This window comes from Pinus tabuliformis, chromosome Q (assembly GCF_031772625.1).
Source record: "Pinus tabuliformis cultivar Carrire ecotype Pingquan chromosome Q, CPIR1, whole genome shotgun sequence".
In the NCBI taxonomy this organism is placed as follows: Eukaryota; Viridiplantae; Streptophyta; class Pinopsida; order Pinales; family Pinaceae; genus Pinus; species Pinus tabuliformis.
This window is the reverse complement of record NC_142296.1, coordinates 120,164,724-120,185,839: the sequence shown is the minus strand read 5'-3', so window position 1 is coordinate 120,185,839 and position 21,116 is coordinate 120,164,724. Positions and strand designations below refer to the sequence as shown.

The window sequence follows — 21,116 nt, the reverse complement described above, 5'->3', positions numbered from 1 at the left end:
TTGATTGCCTCAAAATCAATTCCCTTTGGTGGCCAATCTATCCATTTTAGGGCTTATTTGTCTTGCCACAGGTAGATTTTGCCCTAGGAAACCCTTGTTAGCCTTAGGTTTCAATTTGATGGCTTATTAAAGGTTTCTTCTTCCATTAGATCTCTGGTATTCATTGTTGGAAGCATTTTCTTGGCCTCTTGATTCCAGGCTAGTCCATTTGGCTTGCTATATCTCAAGCCCTAGATCAATTGTGCCCTAATAAGGCCTTACTAGATGATGCGAGTTTCTTTTATTCACTTGATTGAGCCTTGTACTTAAGAAGAGCCATCCTCTATATAAGCCTCTCTTGTCACCTTGATTCTTGAACCTAGCATACCTATTATAGGTGACTTATCTAAAGGGAAGCATCCCATTGGTGAAAATCCATAAAACGCAGGAGGTAAGGTAGTGGCAGTGGTGATAGTGGGATATAATTTGTGTAGACATCTCAAGGAATATGTTTGAATGGTAAGGAGGGGAACTCTCTGGTAATTGGGAATCCAAAGATAAGAAAGATTCAAGGACAATATCCTTTTCCTCAGAGGTCAACTCCTTATAACTTTCGCTTAGGGAATCTTATTCAAGTGTTGTGTTTGATTGGGGAGTACTATCTTCAACATTTCTTGAGTGGATGAGGGGTTGATATGGAACAAGACAACTCCATTCTTGGATACAATAGTTCTCTTGCACGGTAAATAATGCTTAGCACACTAGGAGATGAATTTAGGGTAAGGGTGGGTCCGGGGAATGATAAACTGAGCTAAATAGGATTTCCAAGCCAAACAAATGTCTCGTTGGTCTTGAAAACATTGAAAAGCCCACAACCTGAGCTCATACAGGCGAAATTCATATGGAGTTTCTTGTGCCTTTGCTTCCCGATCTATTAATGGCAAGTCTTCAAAATTCATAGGTCGCGAAGAATTTGAAGACAGGGGTTTTGTCACTTTAATCTCCATGTTTATTGAAAGAAATGGATGCAAGATTTTAGACTTTACTAGTAATCTGCTACAATCAACTGTGTACATTGTCAGACGACTATGGAGACAAATTGCACAGTTTGCTTCGAGCAGAATGATACAAAGAAGTGCCTTTTACCCTTTAATGATTATTCCAACCATTTTGAGACATGTGGCATGATTTGATTAGACAAACACTGTTTATTTTTGAAAAATATGAACTGATTCTTGCTTATTGATTATAGTTGACGTTGTTCTCATGCTCATGGCACGTGGACCAATTGTTTTGTGCCACTTGGATGCCACTTGGTTTATTTATTACTTTACCTCTCCACCATTTCACCTCTGCAATTGGGCGATGTGATGCTCTGTTGTCCGGTGGCAGTCCCACAAACTCACATCATCAAACGACATCAAGGGGGATAAGCTAGTTTTGAAAACTGAATCCGGGGGCGGGGGCGGGGGCGGGGGGAGGGACATGGTTTTTTGAGTGTCGTGTGTCTCGGCGGTATATTGCGCGTTGCTAGTGTTTATGAAGTGTATTAAAAAAAATGCTACATGATAGCAATTTTTATTATATATTTCTAAAATTTTTATGATCCCATATTTTCTATGATCCTTAAGACTCATTTATGTTATTATGACTCTCAAGACTCATTAAATAGTTCCATCAAGTTTCTGAGAGGTGGGGACGGGGGATCAGGGAAACACAGAAGCGGCCTATGCAAAAACTCCCCACCAATTTTTAGGAAACGTGGGGGGATATCGGGGTCTTTAACATTAGGGACCCCGACAAAAATAGTAAAATACTAAAAATTATAAATATATCATTGAAATTTTATAATTTAACTGTCTTTATCATTATATAACACTTACATCATGAAGGATAAATTGATGAATCATATAATTGAAACAAATTTAAAACAAAAAGCATGATATAATCCAGTGAAGCACCACCTGTTTTAAACCCGCGGGTAAGGGCGGGTCTATGGCTGGGTTGGGTCACCTGCACGGAACTCGCGGTCTAGACTCGGAGCCGACAGGGTTTCCATAAGAACCGACTACTTGCATCAAACTCGCGGGTAGCCCATTAGAACCCTATCAGACCTGTATAGGACTCGTCCAATATGAAAACTCACAAAACATCCAAAATTTTGATTTTTTTATTCTTTTTTGTAAATGAGGTGGAGGGAAAGGGAAATTGGAGGGAAAACAATGCTTTATGAGCACCTCTCTCCCTTCCATTTCTCATTCACTTGTCATTTGAGTGTTTGGCTAATTTGTGTGAGTGTTGAGAGTGAAGCTAAAGGAGTTGTTGGAGGAGGCTTCATCGGATCAGAGTAAGCTTCAGATAGGCTTCATGAACCTAGTTAGAATGTTTTCCATGTATTTTTTTTTTTTTTTTGGTTCTTTGTTTAATGTTTGCAATGTTTGTTTGTTTGTTTGTTTGTTTTTTTATTTTTGGGGTTGCTTGTGGCTAAGTTTCTTAGCCACACAGGGCCGCTGTGTGACTGAGTTTCTCAACCACACAGGGCTGTTGTGTGGCTGATTTTCTCAGCCACACAGCCAAAAATTTTTGCAAAAAAAAAAAAATCAAAACCCAAAAAAAAATTTAAAACCAAATTATTTTTTTCTTCAAGATTTTGTCACCATGCCACCAAAAGTTTTCAGACTGTCTCATGATCCGGCATGGGCACATGGTCAACGAATCATTGCCGGTAATGACCACAATATCAAGTGCAATTATTGCAATGCCACAATGCATGCCGACATAAACAAGCTGAAATGCCACCTAGCTAGAATTCTTGGGGTGTGGGATGTTGTCCAAGTTTCCCTTATGAAGTCACCACTGAAATGGTAGCTGCTTTGGAATCCATTAAAGAAGCAAGTTCTAAGAGGGCAAGAAGTAAGGATGAGATTGTTGGGATAGGTAGATCATCATCTTAGAGTGAAACACAGTTTCAAAGTCCAGGTATTGGTAACTCTTCCTCAAGTGATCTGGCAAACAAGAGTATAACCTCTTCTTTCTTCAGTCCTCGTACAACTCTAGGATCTCAACCAACCTTGGACAGTTTCAATGAAAAGAAAAGGAGGCAGATATGGCAGTGAGGAGGTTTTGGTGCCATAACAATGTTTCATTCAACTATGCAAAGTCTTATTTTTATCAGCCCATGGTGGATGCCATTGCAAGCGCTGGCCTTGGATACAAAGCCCCATCTTATAATGTAGTTTAGGGGGAAGAGCTAGATGAGGAGCTTGAGTGTGTCAAGGAACAATTGGAGAGCATTAAAAACTCATGGAAATTTACAGGTTGTACAATTGTGTCTGATGGGTGGACAAATCAGAGGGGTAGAAGAATAATAAATTTTGTTGTAGCTTCCCTAAAGGAACCATGTTCCTAAAATTCATTGATGCATTTGCAAATGTAAAAGATGCACATTTGATTTTTTTCATTGTTGGCTGATGTGGTGGAGGAAGTTGGAGTTGTAAATGTTTTCCAAGTAATCATTGACAATGTAGCAAATTATGTGGCAGCTGGAAGGTTTTTTTGTGCCAAATGTCCTACCATTTTTTGGACTCCATGTGCTGCCCATCGCATAGACTTGATGTTATAGGACACTGAGAAGTCGAAGTGGGTGCAAGATGTTGTGCAAGAATGAAAGCATATTACCCAGTATATTTATAATCATGCTTGGGTGTTGAACCTTATAAGGGAATTCACACAGGGTGAGCTTAGCCGCCCAGATGTCACACAGTTTGCTACAAACTTTCTTTCCCTCCAAAGCCTTTTGTATGAGTACCAAGCTTTGAGAAGAATGTTTTGTAGCCAACAATGGGTATTTTGGAAAGATAGCACAAAACCAGACACAATGTCTGTGAAAACATCTGTCTTTGTTGATAGTTTGTGGGACAAAGTCATTGAGATTATCAACTTCACTGAGCCCCATGTGAAAATCTTGAGATTGATGGATGGAGAGAAACCTGCAATGGGATATATTTACGAGGGCATGGACAGGGCCAAAGAGGCCAGCACGACTTTCTATAAGGGAAATGAATCTAAATATTTCCCTATTTGGAAAATTATTGATTCCAGGTGGGACATGCAACTACATTCACCATTGCATGCAGCAGGAGCATATCTCAATTCGAGCTTATTCTATAATGAGGGGTCTAACATTCAAAGAGATCCTGAGATGATGAGACGTGTCATGATATGCATTGAGAAGATGTTCCCGGATCAAGATATTCAGGACCAATTCAACATACAAGGAGATATGTACAAGGAAGCATCTAGCATGTTTGGATTCAACTCAAGCCACCGTCTCAAGGACAAGAAAATGCCTTGTAAGTGCAAATCGTTAGAACTTCGCTTGTAATTTTGCTAGTTCTCTTTTATATGTTTGGCATTGAAAACTGATAATCTTTGTTGTTATTTTTTACAGCTCATTGGTGGATAGATTGTGGCACTGAGGCACCACAATTACAAGAATTCACCATCAGAGTTCTGAGTCAACCCTGTAGTGCTTCTTCTTGGGAGCGCAATTGGTCAGTGTTTGAGCACATCCACAACAAAAAGAGAAACAGGTTGGAGCATGAGAGGTTGGAGAAGTTGGTTTTTATCTACTGCAACCTTCGAATGCTCACAAAACAAGTGCAACCAAAGGATACAGATCCAATATTGGATACTATTGATTAGAGTCTGATTGGGTTGTGGAGGAGGAGGCCCATGATTTGAGTTGGCTTGATGAAGAGGCCGAGTATATCTTTAGTTTTCCATCTCAAATGGAGACTCCAAATACACCTGCCTCACAGTGGCTTTATTCTTTCGATGTTACCACTAGCTCCACGAGGGGCTTATTTTAGGCGTGGTTGTCCATGAGTGATGAGACTCTAAGATTGTTATGAGACAATCATTTATTATTTATGACATATGTATTTGAATTTTGAACTTGTTGACATTTTTTATTTTAATTATGGAATCATGAGTCCTTTTCTTATTCAGTATCTAAATGTTTTGCTTACAAAAATTGAATATGTTATGTTGTACTTTTATAGATATGAGATGATGTTATGAATTATTGCATATATTGTGGTTTTTATAACTTATAAGGATTGGAATTGTCATTAGTTTCTTTTTTGTGCTTAAAATTTACCAAATTTTAAGTTTTTTTTTTTTTAATTGTATTTTGACGAGTCTTATAAGGGTCGTTCGCAAGTCTTATATGAGTCGATGAGTCAATGCTGCGATGAGTCGTATACGAGTACGAGTCGTGCAACATTGATATAATCATACATGTGACTATAACATTGTACAATGAAAATAAAAATTTAAACCATAACATTGATATAATCATACATGTGACTATAACATTGTACAATGAAAATAAAACTTTAAACCATATTGATGTTCCGATTGTGAATACTGAATATTGAAATAAAAGTCAAGTCTGATGCATCAAGATTCAAATTTTTAGAGTCAAGTCTAATATATTGTATATGAAGATTCAAAACAAGCAAGTCTACAACTGAAGTCTGAAACAGAAAAGCAGATAACATGAGAACATATCAAATGACAAATGAGCATAATTGCTCAAGGCAATGCCCTGCTAGACTCTGCATTCAAATGCTCCATGAATAAATCAGGATCAACCATGTCACCATTTGAATCAGAATCACTTGCATTCTCAAACATGTTAAATGGCAGACCAACCAATCCCATCTGTCTCATCAAGTCCCCCCAATATCTACTTGTGCATGATCCTTTGGATCAACATCCCATCGTGTTGTTGGTCCCTTCAAATATGAAATAACCAAAAAAACCTTTCCCCTCTATTGATTCATAGTATATTTATAATATTTTATAAATTTGTTTAGGGATTTGACCTCAATTTTTTTTGGAAATGCAGGAAAAGTTTCCTCTTTTGGGAGGAAACACCCCCTTTTCGAGTTTCCTCGTGTTTCCGTTATTTGGGAATGTGGGGAAACGTATCCCAGACGTTCCTGCGTCTCTGGAGCGCAAGGAAGCGCGGGGACGCATTTTCCAGTTGAGGGAATTGCGTCCCCAGGGAACACTGCTTACAAGTTTAAAGTATCAATGCCTTAATGATATGGTATCTCTACTACAATCTCCCATTTTGGGTGAAGCAACTTGAAATATCTACTGATGTGGATACCATTTCCTTGGAGAACATTGACACCGTGTCTGAGTGGAGAGTGGAGACCAATAGGCCTATTATTGAGGAGGTACTCAAGTGGTTATAGGATCAAGATCTGGGGACAGGGGAGGCTGAATCACAACCATTAAAAGGGGAGGTGACTCAGAGTGAAGAAGCTAATGTGCCAACTTAATTTGCATATTTGACACAGTGAGATACCCACTAGTAGTCATTCGTCTTTGGCCACAAGACCTACGAGATGACATGCCATTACCTTTGCTTGTAGAAGAGGTAGAGGGCATCAATAGCTGGCTGCCAGTTAATTGTTATAAATGACTCATGATGATAAAATACATTTATCATATATCTGATGCAACTTTGTATTGTGTATTCAGTTTCGAATCTTGACTAGACAGGGTTCAATATTGATAATTACTGCTTGATGTATTATTTGACATCTTATATATGAGTGCTTTTTTCTTATTTATGTGGTAATGTGATTATTTGATGGTTTTTAATTTGTTTTTAAAAAAATTGAAAATGAAATTATTTATATTTTTTAATGTTTGCAATGGTTTGTCAATTTTTTCACTGTTGTTTCTGATGTATACTGTTGTTGATGGCGTCGAATGAGATGATACATGAGAATTACTGGATGCATATTTATGTTTTCCCTATTCCTCCTCACTAATTGACGTTACTTCTTTACATTTCACTAGACAACTGGTATTATGAGGTGTAATTTATGATATATTCCATGCTTATGCATAGCGTAGATATGTTGTCTTCTACAAAGTAGATATGAAGCTTTTGCTTTGTATATAGTATGCGTTAAAGGCCTTATTTTGAATGTTTTGCATCTTGATATTTATTGTAAGTTCAAGTCCTTACCATTGAATATTTTCAATCTTCGTAAATATATTGTCAACAATTAATTTGGACTCACTTATGGAGTTCTAAATTTTACTAACAAAAATTCATTTAATTTTGAGTCTATTCAGGAAGATTTTGTAGCCACCATCAAGTGTCAAGGAAGGGTCATTGTTTTAGACTTTAGTAAAAGACATCTACACAATACATTATGGCACTATACTTTGATGGAACTTGCTTATGACGTTCTAGTATTCAATTGATTAAGTACATGTAGAGTTGAAAGTTATTGATCATAGATGCCTGACCATTGACTTTATTCTCATCAGCCGTGGTGATACACAAGAATATTCTGATTTGAATAAGCTGGCAAAACGATTTCTTAAACAAGGTCAGCCAGCTACAAATGGGGAATCTGATTCTGCACCTTCAAAAGCTTATATTCAAGAGGTGGTTGAAGAACTCCGTAGAGGGGAAAAGGCAGAGTGCCCGATTTGTCTTGAAGCAGTTGAAGATGCAGTGCTCACTCCTTGTGCACATTGTATGTGTCGGGAGTGTCTTCTTGCAAGTTGGCGCACTACTATGAGTGGCTCTTGTCCTATATGCAGGTAATCGGATTTATATCATGTAGTATGTTGTAAAACTATGATTTATATCTGGCAGTATCTCTATATTCCATAGAGACCCTTATGGATACTTGTAAAACTATGATTTATTTCCTGCAGTATCTCTACATTCCATAGAGACCCTTATGGATACTTGCTTTTAGAAGGGGCTGTATCATAGCAAAATGGCTCTAATTCATTTAACTACATTTGTTCTTGCATATCTTATATTCACTTGCAGGAAGGCATTAACAAGGCAGGATCTTATCACTGCTCCGACAGAAAGCCGGTTTCAAGTAGATATTGAGAATAATTGGACTGAATCATCCAAGGTTTCAGCTCTTCTACAGCAGCTTGAAGATCTCAGATCACTGGGATCTAAAAGCATTGTATTCAGTCAGTGGACAGCCTTTCTAGACTTGCTACAAATACCTCTTTGCAGGTATGTTGATTTAGTTTTTGCGAGTCATTTTACTCCAAATTTATATCAAATTTAACAAAGATCAAGCAATCCATTAACAAGAAGTAATATGACCTCAGGAGATGATCCAAGTTGTAGTTGTATTGGAGAACAAATTTTGTTTAAGTACTTTATTTATGTAGTTTCTCTCACAGAACAAGGGAGTTTTGAGTGGCAATGTTTCTCTAATGATCTTCAAGCGGAAATCATTTTGCTTTAATCAACTCTTGTTTCTGGAAATTATCAACTGTTGTGAATATATCTCTGTTGTGTAAATCGTGTGGCATAAAGCTTAAATTCCATGTTAGATTTTCAATGCCCTTCCTCACTGAATTTTTTCCTGAATATTCCTTGAATGTTGTCTCCAGTAAAAACCTCAATTTTTATCAACACCATCTGAAATTCTGAATACAGAATCTTCAAGGCCAAAGTTGGCCTTACACGCTTAGAAATTAATGCTGCACTTACGAGTTAGAGGCATAGTTTGACCCTTTGCAGCAGACCTAAAAAGAAAGTAAGAGAAATTAAGGTTAGCATATAAAAGAAGCACTAGACAGTATTTTCCCTAGACATATTGTCATATTTGATGGCAACCATCACAATTCTAGTGCTATGTCATCTCCAATGTCAGTCATCAAACTTGGTGTCTTTAGTTGTGATGTCATGTCTGATGTCAGCCCTCAAATTTAGTGTTTTTCATCGTGATGTTGATCCCTTTTGTCTTGGTGCATGGGAGCAAATACTTGCTTTTTTTGGCTTTTTTAGGGAGGGAATTTCCTGGTCCGTTGTTTGTATGATCTTGACATTTGATGTACTTATTGGTTCCATGAAGTAATATAAGCAGCATTTCAAATTTTTCTATGGTATGTCATTTTCCTAAATAGTTTTCAGATTGAAACTGCAGAATGAATTTTCAGTTTGTCCGCTTGGATGGGACATTGAGTCAACAACAGCGTGAAAGAGTGATACGGGAGTTCAGTGAGAATCCTAGCATTTTGGTAAGATGAGTCATTTTCTGGGTTGGATGCATGCTGTTTAGAAATTGAGTTGGATGTTTATATATGCTCCAATTGCAACTACAGGTGATGCTAATCTCCTTGAAGGCTGGCGGTGTAGGCATAAATCTTACTGCAGCATCTAATGTCTTTCTCTTGGTTTGTTCCCTCCCCATCTCTCTCTCTCTCCATTGTGAGCATGTTCAAGGATTCTTTTTTCTTTTTTCTTTTTGGTACAGTTCTTTTTATATGAAAGTATAGATAATTTTTTATGACCTATTTCTAATGCACTCTAGACACTATACACAACACTATTTTCTATGCTCTTGTGTTAAAGCTTTATATTTTTGAGTCTCAAAGCTGATTTTTGTAATACAGTTTTCAGAGTAAAACGAACAAAATTTGGATATTCAAGAATATTCAGATATCTGGGATATTTATATATCCATTTATAGGACAAGTATTATGATTATATAAGAATGTTTGAATGTACAATAGATATGATATATTGTGGTTACAAATGAGAGGGCCTTGTTTACATACCTAGGCAGACGCTCTTTCATAAAGAGTCATGTATTTTGGGACAGGCCCTTTATAACTAATTATGCTTTGTTAATTATTATTTATGTTAGTTTATATAAATTATGTTCATAACACTGCCTTCCCCTTTAGAAAAAACTTGTCCTCAAAGCTTATTGTTGAAAAGCCTCAGTATCTATTTTTGCCTCGTAATGTCTTCCTGTCCTTCTCAATTCTTGGAACTGTCACATTTGATGATACAAGAAGATATGAACTGCTGAGAGTGGTACAAAATTGTTGCATTGCAACATGATCCTACCATCCCGAATTAATCATCCATGGAATCTTGCAGATACTAGAAACTTGGGATGAATTGTTCTCATAAAATTGGATTACGCTGATATTGATATTCTTTGGAACATAAGTTAGTTGTTTCTGGGTTGAGTGACATGGATATGCAAACTGGTTGAGATGTTTGTTTTTATGATTTGGGTGTTGATAAGGAGTTCTTGTAATATAATTTTCTACTATCCTATTTATGGTGATTTCTCGATTTACTTGAGGTATTTGATTGCCTTCATGCATTGATGGTGCTTGGTTAATCACTTGATCTTCACTTGAATTTTTTGTCGCTTGAACTGCAACATCTGAGAATGTCTTCACTTCAACTCGTTTGGGATCTTTCTGAATCATGATATTATTGTTAATTTTAGGGCTAGATTTCTCTCTATCTTAGGTAATTGCATTTTTTTTCAACATTTTTCACATTACATTCATCCCATAACATCATGTCACCATTAGCAATTATGTAGAGAGAACATTAACGTCAACAATGCAACAGAACAATAACGAACGATAGGAGAAAAGCATACAAAATAAATACACCAGGATTTAGGTCAAAGACTAGGGCAAAACCCCACAAGGGGGAAAACACAAAATCAATTTTCTTCTATTAGTCAATCAATGTTCAATAGAGATACAAATTACAATATACAAGTCTTCAACATCAATCACAATAGGCCTCCTAGGGCAAACCCAAGATAGAAGCATTCACATGCCCTCCACAAGAATTTTGAAAGTTCTAGTGATCAACAGATGAAACCATAAAAGCTGCCTTGATAACACCATCATAAGACTATTGTATCACTTGTACAAGATAGAATCATGACTTTCTGATCTCTTGTGCATACATGTGTAAGAGACATATATGACTAAACTACATAAGAATAAGTTGATCTTAAACAATATTATAGTATCTTGACAAAACAATCTTCTAATATATAATATCAAATTCTCTTGCTTGGAGATTTTGTAATGTCCTCTTTGAATTAATTGCTTAATGAAAGACGTAGCCTATCTAACCCTATAGACAATAGTCATTTCAAAAGGGGGAAATGATTATTTAATGTTACTTAAGTAACATTAGATAATAAAAATTAAATTCGGGTGAATGGAAGGACACTTGCAAGTCACTCAATTTGAAGTTAGGAGGACAAACGCCCAAAGAGAAACTATATAAGGAATGGAGGAGAGTCATTATGATCATCATGGATTGTTATTATTCTTAATTTTGGGCTGAGGCTCTTGGAGGGTTTTAAGACGCTTTTTTTTTATTGGTTTCAGTGGTGAAAGATTCCACCCTAGCCAATCATTTTATCTTTTCTTGCTATAGGTGACAAAATCCTGATTGTAACCTATCTTTTTGACGCAGCCACTGGTGGGAAGCCATCTTTTGGAGACAAGTGAGGGCTGGAATCTAAATCTTCTGAGGCAGCGAGGGTTGTAATCAATCCTTCTGAGGCAGTGACTGGTGGGTAGACATCTTTCTGGGGCAGGTGAGGGCTGGAACCTTATGGTCGCACAAAATGTCTAGGCACCGCGATAACGGCTCAAATCGTGAGCTGCCACCTTGATTCCCAATCTCTCCGTTTAAGCTGACTTCCAATAGCAGGCTAACGAGGGTAGACCCTATGGAAAAGGAAAGAAGGAGAACTAGTTGGGAACCAACCAGTGCGAGAAACACAATTAAGCGACGAAGTACTTGATTTAGATTTAGCAAGACTTATAGGATTTGATTAGATTTAAATGATTGATACCAGTGCATTATGGAGTCAACAATCTTGCTAGGAAATTTAGGACCAAGTACAGGATGGACAACTGCTCCTAAGGAAAATGTTATTATGATGAAAAGAGATGCAAGATGTGATTAGCAATGGGATGACGAAAGATAAGGTGATGAAAAGATGAAGAAATATAATGGCGCCAAAAAATGTGGTGTTGATGGGATAAGAAATGATAAAAGACTAAAAAGATGAAGATGAATGAAAATGAATCTCGTAAAGCCAAGGTCCAATAAATTGGCTCTCAACAACGACGCCAAAAAATGTTGTGTTGCTTGACGGGCTAATGAATGGCCGAAAAGATTAGATGATTAGAAAAGTGTCGTGAGGACCAAGAACAAAAAAACTCTATCCTTGGCAACAACGCTAAAAAAGTGGTTGCACAAAATGTCTAGGCACCGCGACAACAACTCAGATTGGGGGTTGTCACTCTGATCCTCAATCTCTACGTTTAAGTTGTCTCCCAATATCAGGCTATAAGGGGGGTAGACCCTATGGAAAAGGAAAGAAAGAGAACTAGTTGGGAACCAACCAATTCAGGGGACACAATTAAGCGACCAAGTACTTGATTTAAATTTAGCAAGACTTATAGAATTTGATTAGATTTAAACTATTGAAGCTAGTGCCTTATGGAGTCTGTTGACTACTATGTGTCAACTACCCATAGCAGTACACCCCATTTTTTCGCAAAAGGGATAGCGCTTGAACGACGTGTCCGTGCCATTCGACTGTCATCATCAGCCCGGTCATGTTATGTTGTAAACCCAATCTGCATGTGTAAATTGTAAATAATCTTAGCAGATATCAGTCATGTATGTAAATTGCCTAGGCAAACCTAATTTTCTAGTGATAATCTACTTTCCAGAAGGTTTTTTGTTTCACCGATCCATGATCGGCAAAGTTTTCCTTCAGCCTAGTCCCAAAGCCGGAATGGTTTTTGTCATTAGAATCTTAGGGGAATCCTAGTGTGCTTCGAGCCTATGTAAAAGTAATTTGGAAATAATCCTAATTATTTGGTTAGGTTATTACAAATTGCTTGATCTGCTAGATTATATTTGTGTCGTAGAACTGGGTGGTCTATGAGGGTCTATGTCAAATGGGTTTTCCCCCTTATAAAAGTCTTGATGTAAAGTGTCTTGAGGGTTAGAAAATAATTTATCCCCTCATAAGTCCTAAGTCCTAGGTGATTTTTCCAAAGGCTAAGTTCGAGGATCCAAAATTAAAAAATTAAAAATTAAAAAATAAAATAAAATAATAAAATAAGTCAAAATTTTGAGAAAATAAATGCAAAATTTTAATTTTTAATATATTAAAATGCATTTAAAATTTCGACGGATGAGATTGAAAGGGATTTTGATTTTCATCGACAGTCAAGATTAGTTTGACATGGATCACTTGAACTAGTCGTTGGGAGTTTTTCCTTTAAATAGAGTGTCAGGAGTCATTTGAGATCATATTCGATCTTAGAGTCTGGAGCTAAAGAAAGCTCTATTGTAGTGATTTTTTGTGCAATAAAGAAAGACTTTGGGGTTGAAAATGTCGTTGGTGTTACTCTTTTGGAAGTGTTGTAAGATGTTTTATTTTTCTACATAATTTTATTTTCAGCCATTGATAATAGCTTGATGAAGATTGATTTAGGCACAGGTATCTTGTCTGATCTCTGGGGTTTGAATGATAGTTTAATTTCTGAAATATAATGGCAGGTATCTCCATTTGATTTGAATTTCACTTTTGTTTTCTCCCTCTATGTTAATGGTTGATTTAAGTTGTGCAGGATATCCTTAATTTTAAGTTTACCGGGTGTTAGGGGAAGTTCTCGGCTGAACCAGCCAACCCCTGAATTGTGTTTTTTGAAAGAGCCCAGCCAGTGTTGATTCCGGGCTTATCATTTGATTTTTATTTTTTTTTGTTATGAATGCATGAAGGGTTTTCTGAAGCATCTCACATTAAATTTAAAATTTTGAAAATATTTCTGTGGATTGATAAATCTGGCTGCTTAGAGTCGTTAATTTGTAAATACTGTAATTATTTAGCTGATTTAGGGTTTTTAGTTTTGTTTCTTGCACATATTATTTTTGCGTGTTATGTTTTTTGCCATTGCAGGTTGCAAGTATAGGTTTTGAGAAATTTTGCAGGGTTTCCGTTAGACAAATTTGAATGCAGGGAAATTTAAAATTTACTGGAGAATTTGGAAGGTTTTCTGATCTATCTGTCTGTTGTTCCTGGGGTTTCATTTCGCAGGAAAAAGTTCAATTTTTTTTTGGGCATATGCTGGTCTCATGCTTAGAAAATCAAAAGAAAAATTCGAGATTATATAGTTGCATCCATCATTGGTTTCATTTCCTGCGTACTGGCTCCCTGTCACTCTATTCTCACACGTTGTTCTCTTCTCCACGCAATTTTTCATTCACGCAGTCCATCCTCCTACGTGCTGCTCTTTCTCCCTCACGCCATCCGTCCATCCCTCACCGCATATCCAAACTGCATTTTACCAAAAAAAAGAAGGAAAACGCGTTCATTGCTTCTGCCCCACATAGCTCCCTTGGCTCCCACGCTGCTGTCCAAAGCCAAATACGTAGTCATCACTATTCCTCTGCGGTTTCACTTCTAGCTCTATGCTGCCCACAACTTCACCTACAACAAACTCACTCTTCCTCATTGGTGAACAATTCCTTTTGCTATCGTATTCCTTCACCATCTTGTCTCTGCAGCTGCATTCTTCTTCACCACTGCCATACCTCCTTCAAAACTTGCGTACTGTTCCTATGTTTCTCAGCTGAAATTCCTTCACGCTGTTCCATCGAATTTTTCTCTGCCCAAACCCTCATCACCTATGTTTTTCCTTTGAAAACCTCATATTCGCTCCTCCACGTTAAAACCTGCAAACCCAACGCTACCTTCTCCCTGCGTGCAGTGTCCTTCTCCCATCCGCTCAGTCTCAATCCTCATCAAGCCTGCACGCTGAAACCTTTCAGCGGTCGAAGTTTGCTCCAAACCTGCGCAGCACACCAAACAAGCATTCGATTTCTTCTTTTTATTATCTGTACATGCTCAGGGTAGGTGTGTAGTTCATTTTCATTTTAGTTAGTGTGATATATGCGAATGTTTAGTTTTAGGCTAGGTTAGATTTTTATTTGTTTTTAGATTTAGACTTTTATTTAGATAGGATTTGAAATTTTATAAATTTCCATTCTTGAATATATATTAGATGTTAGCTTTACGTTTCGTTATATTTAGTTTAGATTTTAATCTTAGTTTTGTTCCATCTAAACTTTAGTGTTAGAACTTTATCTCATATAAAAAATAAAAATAAAAATTCTAAAAATATTTTTATTTTTTATTTTTTTAAATTAAAAATCTAAAAGTTAGAGTTTTATTTAGATTTAGATTTATTTATTTAAAAAAAATTAGAAAATTCTGAAAAAAGACAAATTAAAAATTGGAAATTCTTTTTATAGTCTTGTTTCTGTTGTGGTATAGTTAAATATGCTTAAAATGTTTATATCTGGAACTTAACTATTTGAAATTTGGTCAGCATTTAAATTTCGTGGTTGCTTAAAGCTTTTAATCTTTTGAAATTTAATTGCTCGATCATTATTAAAGCGTTGAGTTTATTGAATAGCTTGTATCGCTTGGGATATTCGATGATAAATGATTGTTTTACAAGGTTCATATTTCTACAACATTTAATAAATAATCATTTAATCATTAACTGCATAAGGCACTGGTACATTCATTTCTAAAATCAATCAGGTGCTAAATTGCTTCGTTTTGTCTCCCAACCAAACTAGTCCACAGTTGATCTTCCTTTATCCCATAGGGTCTACCCCCCTTATCCTCGGGAGATGGCTTAAACGGAGAGATCGGGGATCAGGGTGACAGCCCCCGGTCTGAGCGTTGTTGCGCTGCCTAGACAATACAACAGAGTCAACAATCTTGCTAGGAAATTTAGGACCAAGTGCAGGATGGACAATTTCTACTAAAGAAAATGTTATTATGATGAAAAGATATGCAAGATGCGATTAACAAAGGGGTGACTGAGTAGTCTTGAGGTAAGATCGTTTAAGGCTCAAGTACTTAGTATTGATAATTTTATGATAAAAGTACTTAATGAAATAAAGAGACAATCTTATACAAGACAAAGTGCCAATAAGATACACAAGATAACCAAAATGACCACAAGATATATGTTCTTAAAGAAAGGTCACTAATATGCCAAAAATTTATAATATCCACAAGCCAATAATGAGATTAATGTCAAGAAAGAGAACTAGAGCATTTAGGATTCTAACAAGATAATGCCAATGACAATTAGATTCAAACCATTAAATTATCTTCAGATTATTCAATATTATGCAAATGGAGTAAATCACCTTCAATGCTACTTAGCTCAAAGAGAATTATATTTCAATGCAATTACCATTCACAAGTCAAGGGGCAAGAAATGCTTTAGAAAGATAAATATTGACTATTGCCAACATAAATGTTCTTTAGGGCATCAAACTTGTATATGTGATTTTGAAGTAGGAAATCAAAAGACAACAAACACTTAGACTCGAAATCCAAAATCCAAAAAACCACTAAAATTTATTGATGTAATCTATGCAAACAACTACCCTTACAAATGAAACAAAAACACTTATTTTCAGAGATGATATCTATGACAACAGTTATGTTTTCAGAGACAATAAGAGCACCAAAAAAGAAAAAGATTTATGACAACAAAGAAATGCTTGCTGCAAACAAATATATCAATCCTCTGAAAAGTTGTGTAGTCACTTTCACAATGATGTTAGAGCACTTAATTTTCAGAAATTGTTTTTTAAGACAACAGTGAGAAAAACTTTAGGACAACAACAAACAAATGTTATGACAATAGCAATATGACAATGAAAACTATAAGCTATCAATGCTCTCTTTATGCCAAAAATCAACTGAAAATTTTCCAAACTTGTCCACATGAATTATCAAAAATTTTCACCCTATTATGATGTGATTTTCATAATTATATCAGATCTAATATACTTATTACACTCGACAATTAAAATATGAAATAGGCTTAATGATGAATGCCCAACTCAAGAAATATATTCTTTAATGTATTAGACAACTTAGGAATTGATTTTAGGCTAACCCACATGAATTTTTGCCACTATTATATTTCAGACTTTAGAAACAGAACTATTAAGAGATAACAATCACCCAAAAATGTAGATCTAGGCCAATTTTTTATACCCATCAAACATAAGTGACTTATTAATGTATTTAACAATTTTTTTTATTCAGTTAATTTCAAACCACTTAGTGTGTTTTTCAGCACTATTAGAAAGGTATATGACTTTTGTAGCAAACAGTGAGGAAAAAAAGGGTTTAGAAACCAAACTCTTAGGCCTTAGACCTTGAATATCACTTGCCCAAGTTGTCAAAAACATTTCCATACATGAAACACAAATTTTTACCAATTTTTCCGCAAAAAACCACCAATGGTTAGCTTCAGAAAATTTAAATATTCAGATTAGAAATGGAGCATGGGGAATCTAGGGCCAATGAGGGCTAGCACTAGGTCCCATAGGGCTAGCATTGGGCTAGGAGAAGGCAAATTTGGGCTTAGGAACCCCAAAACATGAAACCCTTGTTCTAAAAAAATTATTTTGCTTCAGATGCAAAATCTTCATTGACTGGCTCTGCAAAATTTTTGGAAACTAGATCTTGCCCTCCAGGGCTTAGATTTATCTTAAAAGCCAAAACTTTCCTCAAATAATCTCAGATCTGAAGCCTTTAATGAAAGATCTTATCGTTTCTTCCCTGCAAACAAAACTTTGAGGCTAGATCTTGCCCTGCAAGGTCTAGATTTAGCTTAGATCTGAAGATCTCCTTGGTTGATTTCTCAGATCTATTCCTGCAAACAATCTTTGAGCCCAGATCTTGCCCTCCAGGGTTTAGATCTATCTCAGATCTGAAGATTTCCTGAAACTCAATTTTTTACCAATTTATTTTGCAAAAAGCCACCAATGATCAGCTTCAATAAATTTAAATATTCAGATCAAAAATGGAGCAAAGAGAATCTAGGTTCAATGAGAGCTAACTCTAGGCCCAATAGGGTTAGCGTTGGGCTAAGAGAAGGCAAATTTGGGCTTAGGAGCCCCAAAACTTGAAATCCTTGCTTTGAAATTTATTTATTTATTTATTTTTATTTTTTATTTTTTGCAGATGCAAAATCTAGCTTTGAGGCTAGATCTTGCCCTGCAAGGTCTAGATTTAGCTTAAATCTGAAGATCTCCTTGGTTGATTTCTTAGATCTATTCCTGCAAACAATCTTTGAGCCCAGATCTTGCCCTCCAGGGTTTAGATCTATGTCAGACCTGAAGATTTCCTGAAACACAATTTTTTACCAATTTTTTTTTGCAAAAAACCACCAATGATCGGCTTCAGTAAATTTAAATATTCAGATCGGAAATGGAGCAAAGAGAATCTAGGTTCAATGAGAGCTAACTCTAGGCCCAATAGGGTTAGCGTTGGGCTAAGAGAAGGCAAATTTGAGCTTAGGAGCCCCAAAACTTGAAACCCTTGTTCTGAATTTTTATTTTTATTTTTTATTTTTTATTTTTATTTTTTATTTATTTATTTATTGATTTTATTTTTTTTCAGATACAAAATTTTCAATGACGGGCCCTGCAAAATTTTTGGAAACTAGATCTTGGCTTCCATGGTCTAGATTTATCTTAAAAGCCAGAAGTTTCCTCCAACGATCTCAGATTTGAAGCCTTTAATGAAAACTATTATGCTAAATCTTGCCCTCCATGGTCTAGATCTAGCTCAAATTTGAAGATCACTTTGGCTGATGTCTCAGATCTATTTCTACAAATAATCTTTGAACTCAAATCTGGCCCTCCAGGGTTTAGATCTAGTTCAGATCTGAAGATTTCCTTGGCTTATTTCTCAAATCTATTCATGCACAAATGAAAAGAGAAAAACCCAATGCCCAATATGTATAAAAATAGGTAAAATCCAAAAAACCCAAGTGTTAAAATTCAAAATTATGTTACAAAATTTCAGATCTACATAAGTAAATAACAGAGCTATACAAATAATTTACAGATTTATTAGATCTGAGGAGTATGAGTCCAACTCCGCTCCCAGATTTGTAGATCTAAAGCTCTTTCTAACCAGATCTAACTATTTAGCATAATTTTTTGAAGATAAATAATTTTTAAAATTTTAGGTACTAGTCCAAAAAATCCTTACAAAATATATTTCGTTAGGTAATCTCGGAGTTTTAATTCGGAAAACTCTTCAGATCTTAAGTTTTCGGAGTCGGTTAGTCCAATCGAGGACTTCCTCAAACGCCCAAAATCTCTTAATAAAGATGACTTCTACACACTTAAAATATAATCCGTCAAATTAATAGAGGTATAAAATAACACGATTAAATCGTCAACTATTGGAAATACCTGTCAATCGAATAAAAATCTTAATGCTATCTTAAAACCCATCAATTTAAACAAAATACTTGTGCAATAAGTTGATCTACAAGAGCTATTAATAGACAACTTATAAATAAAATCAGCAAAAAATTAAACACACGTTACAATAAGTTACCAGAGAGGAACATTGCCATCAAGTAAAACCCCAAAGACTTTGTGTTGTATTATTCCATAAAAGCTTACAAAAGCATCAAGAGTTAGTACATGATCAAAAGATCAGATGAAAAACAGACTGATATTGACCTCTAAGTTATAGATAAAATCTCCAATGACTAGTTGGCTTGATTCTTGTCAAATTAATCTTGACCTTTCATAAATATTTAATTAATCTTTAATCATCATTGTTAAAATTATTTATTTTTTGGGAAAATCGAATTTTTCATTTAATTGATTTTTAATTAACTCAAAATTAATTATTTTGAGTTAATTTTCTAAAAAAATTGACTTTGACTTAATCACTAAGGCCCAAGGGTCCAAATTTTTTTGATTTTTTCAATATTCCCTGGTCGGGGACCTCCAAAAATTAACTTACTTAAAACCCACGAATTTGACTTTTGGAAAATTAATTTTACCTAGGACACAAAATTAAATTTCTGGCATAGGATTTTAATTTAATTTTGCCAGAAAATTTAATTAATTGACTTATGAAGGGATTAATAATTTTGTCAACCCTTTAATATATAACCATGGTGTCTAATTATGAGGGACCATACATTAGATATTTTTTACATGAAGATTTTATAATTTAATACATGAAGGGTGAAAACCCATTCGTTATAGGCCCTAAAAAAGTACCCATTTCTGCGACACAAAATATAATCCAGTAGACCAAGTGACTTGTAATAAATTAATCTAGCCAATCAGCTAGGATTATTCTCAAATCACTTTTACATAGATTCAATCTAAAACACTAGAACTCACTTAAGATCTTAGCGACAAAATCCACCCTAGCTTTGGGGTGAGGGTGAAAGGAAAAACTCTACCGATCATTTGTATCTAGAGACAAATGAGACAAAAATTCTCTTAAAATGGAAATTGTCACCAAAACCATAGGTTTACCTAAGTTGTTACATGCAGACGCGATCATACTAGAATTAATTACATTTTACATATGCAGAATGGACTAACAAATTCATAAAATTGTCAGCTGATGATAGAGTCTAAATGGTACAGACACTTGAACATGATGGATCCCTTTTGCGAAAAATGGGTGTACAACTATGGGGTCATTGACACAGAGGCGTCAACATCTGGCTCGACTTGGGGACACGTTGCTTCATCGATGAAATGTGAGAATCCAGAATCTGCATCCAAGCAACACACAAGATTATATAAATAATGTACATCCAAAATTCATCATATAACATTAAGCACATGAAAATAGAAGCCCTTCATTTATTAACTATTCTACTAACATGAAAATATAAATTTAATCTAACTACAAAGTGAAAATGTTGAAATAACAGGTTGTAAGGTTAGAGATACAATACAAAGGATGCCTTGTGGCATCAGATGTGTTCAATATAATGCATAATGAGCATTTGCTTGCTTTGCTCTGTCTAATCCTACATACGGTAGGACTTTGTCTTATCTGAAAATCGAGCTGCTTGCGACCATCAGATGCATCAAACCACTTCCTTATTCTTTTTCTTTTTCCCTTTAGGCCTTTCTTTGTGGCAAGTTGTATTGCTGATGATGTGAAACATTCTGCTTGAGAACTTTTGGACGAAGTATTTAGGATATTTGTGACATGCCTTGTTCATTATGCATCTAATCTGTGATAAATGGTGGATCAGTTTCACAAGTGTTATGAGTTATAACTTGATCCTTTTCAATTTCTTCTCTGACCATGTCATCCTCAACTAAATCTTCGTTAATGGGGTCAGCCACTTTTTCAGGGTATTCAGAACAAGACAAGACT

The 21,116-nt window shown here is 35.6% G+C and overlaps 1 protein-coding gene across 1 annotated transcript in view; it reads left to right on the top strand.

Moving 5' to 3' along the window:
• LOC149218542 (DNA repair protein RAD5A-like) overlaps window positions 1-21,116 on the top strand; it is a 138,567-nt gene that overhangs the window by 107,121 nt on the left and 10,330 nt on the right. The window contains exons 7-10 of the mRNA XM_089386581.1: window positions 7,342-7,620; window positions 7,859-8,059; window positions 8,982-9,075; window positions 9,160-9,231. Coding sequence (XP_089242707.1) covers window positions 7,342-7,620; window positions 7,859-8,059; window positions 8,982-9,075; window positions 9,160-9,231 — 646 coding nt within the window. The remainder of the gene's footprint in view (window positions 1-7,341; window positions 7,621-7,858; window positions 8,060-8,981; window positions 9,076-9,159; window positions 9,232-21,116) is intronic.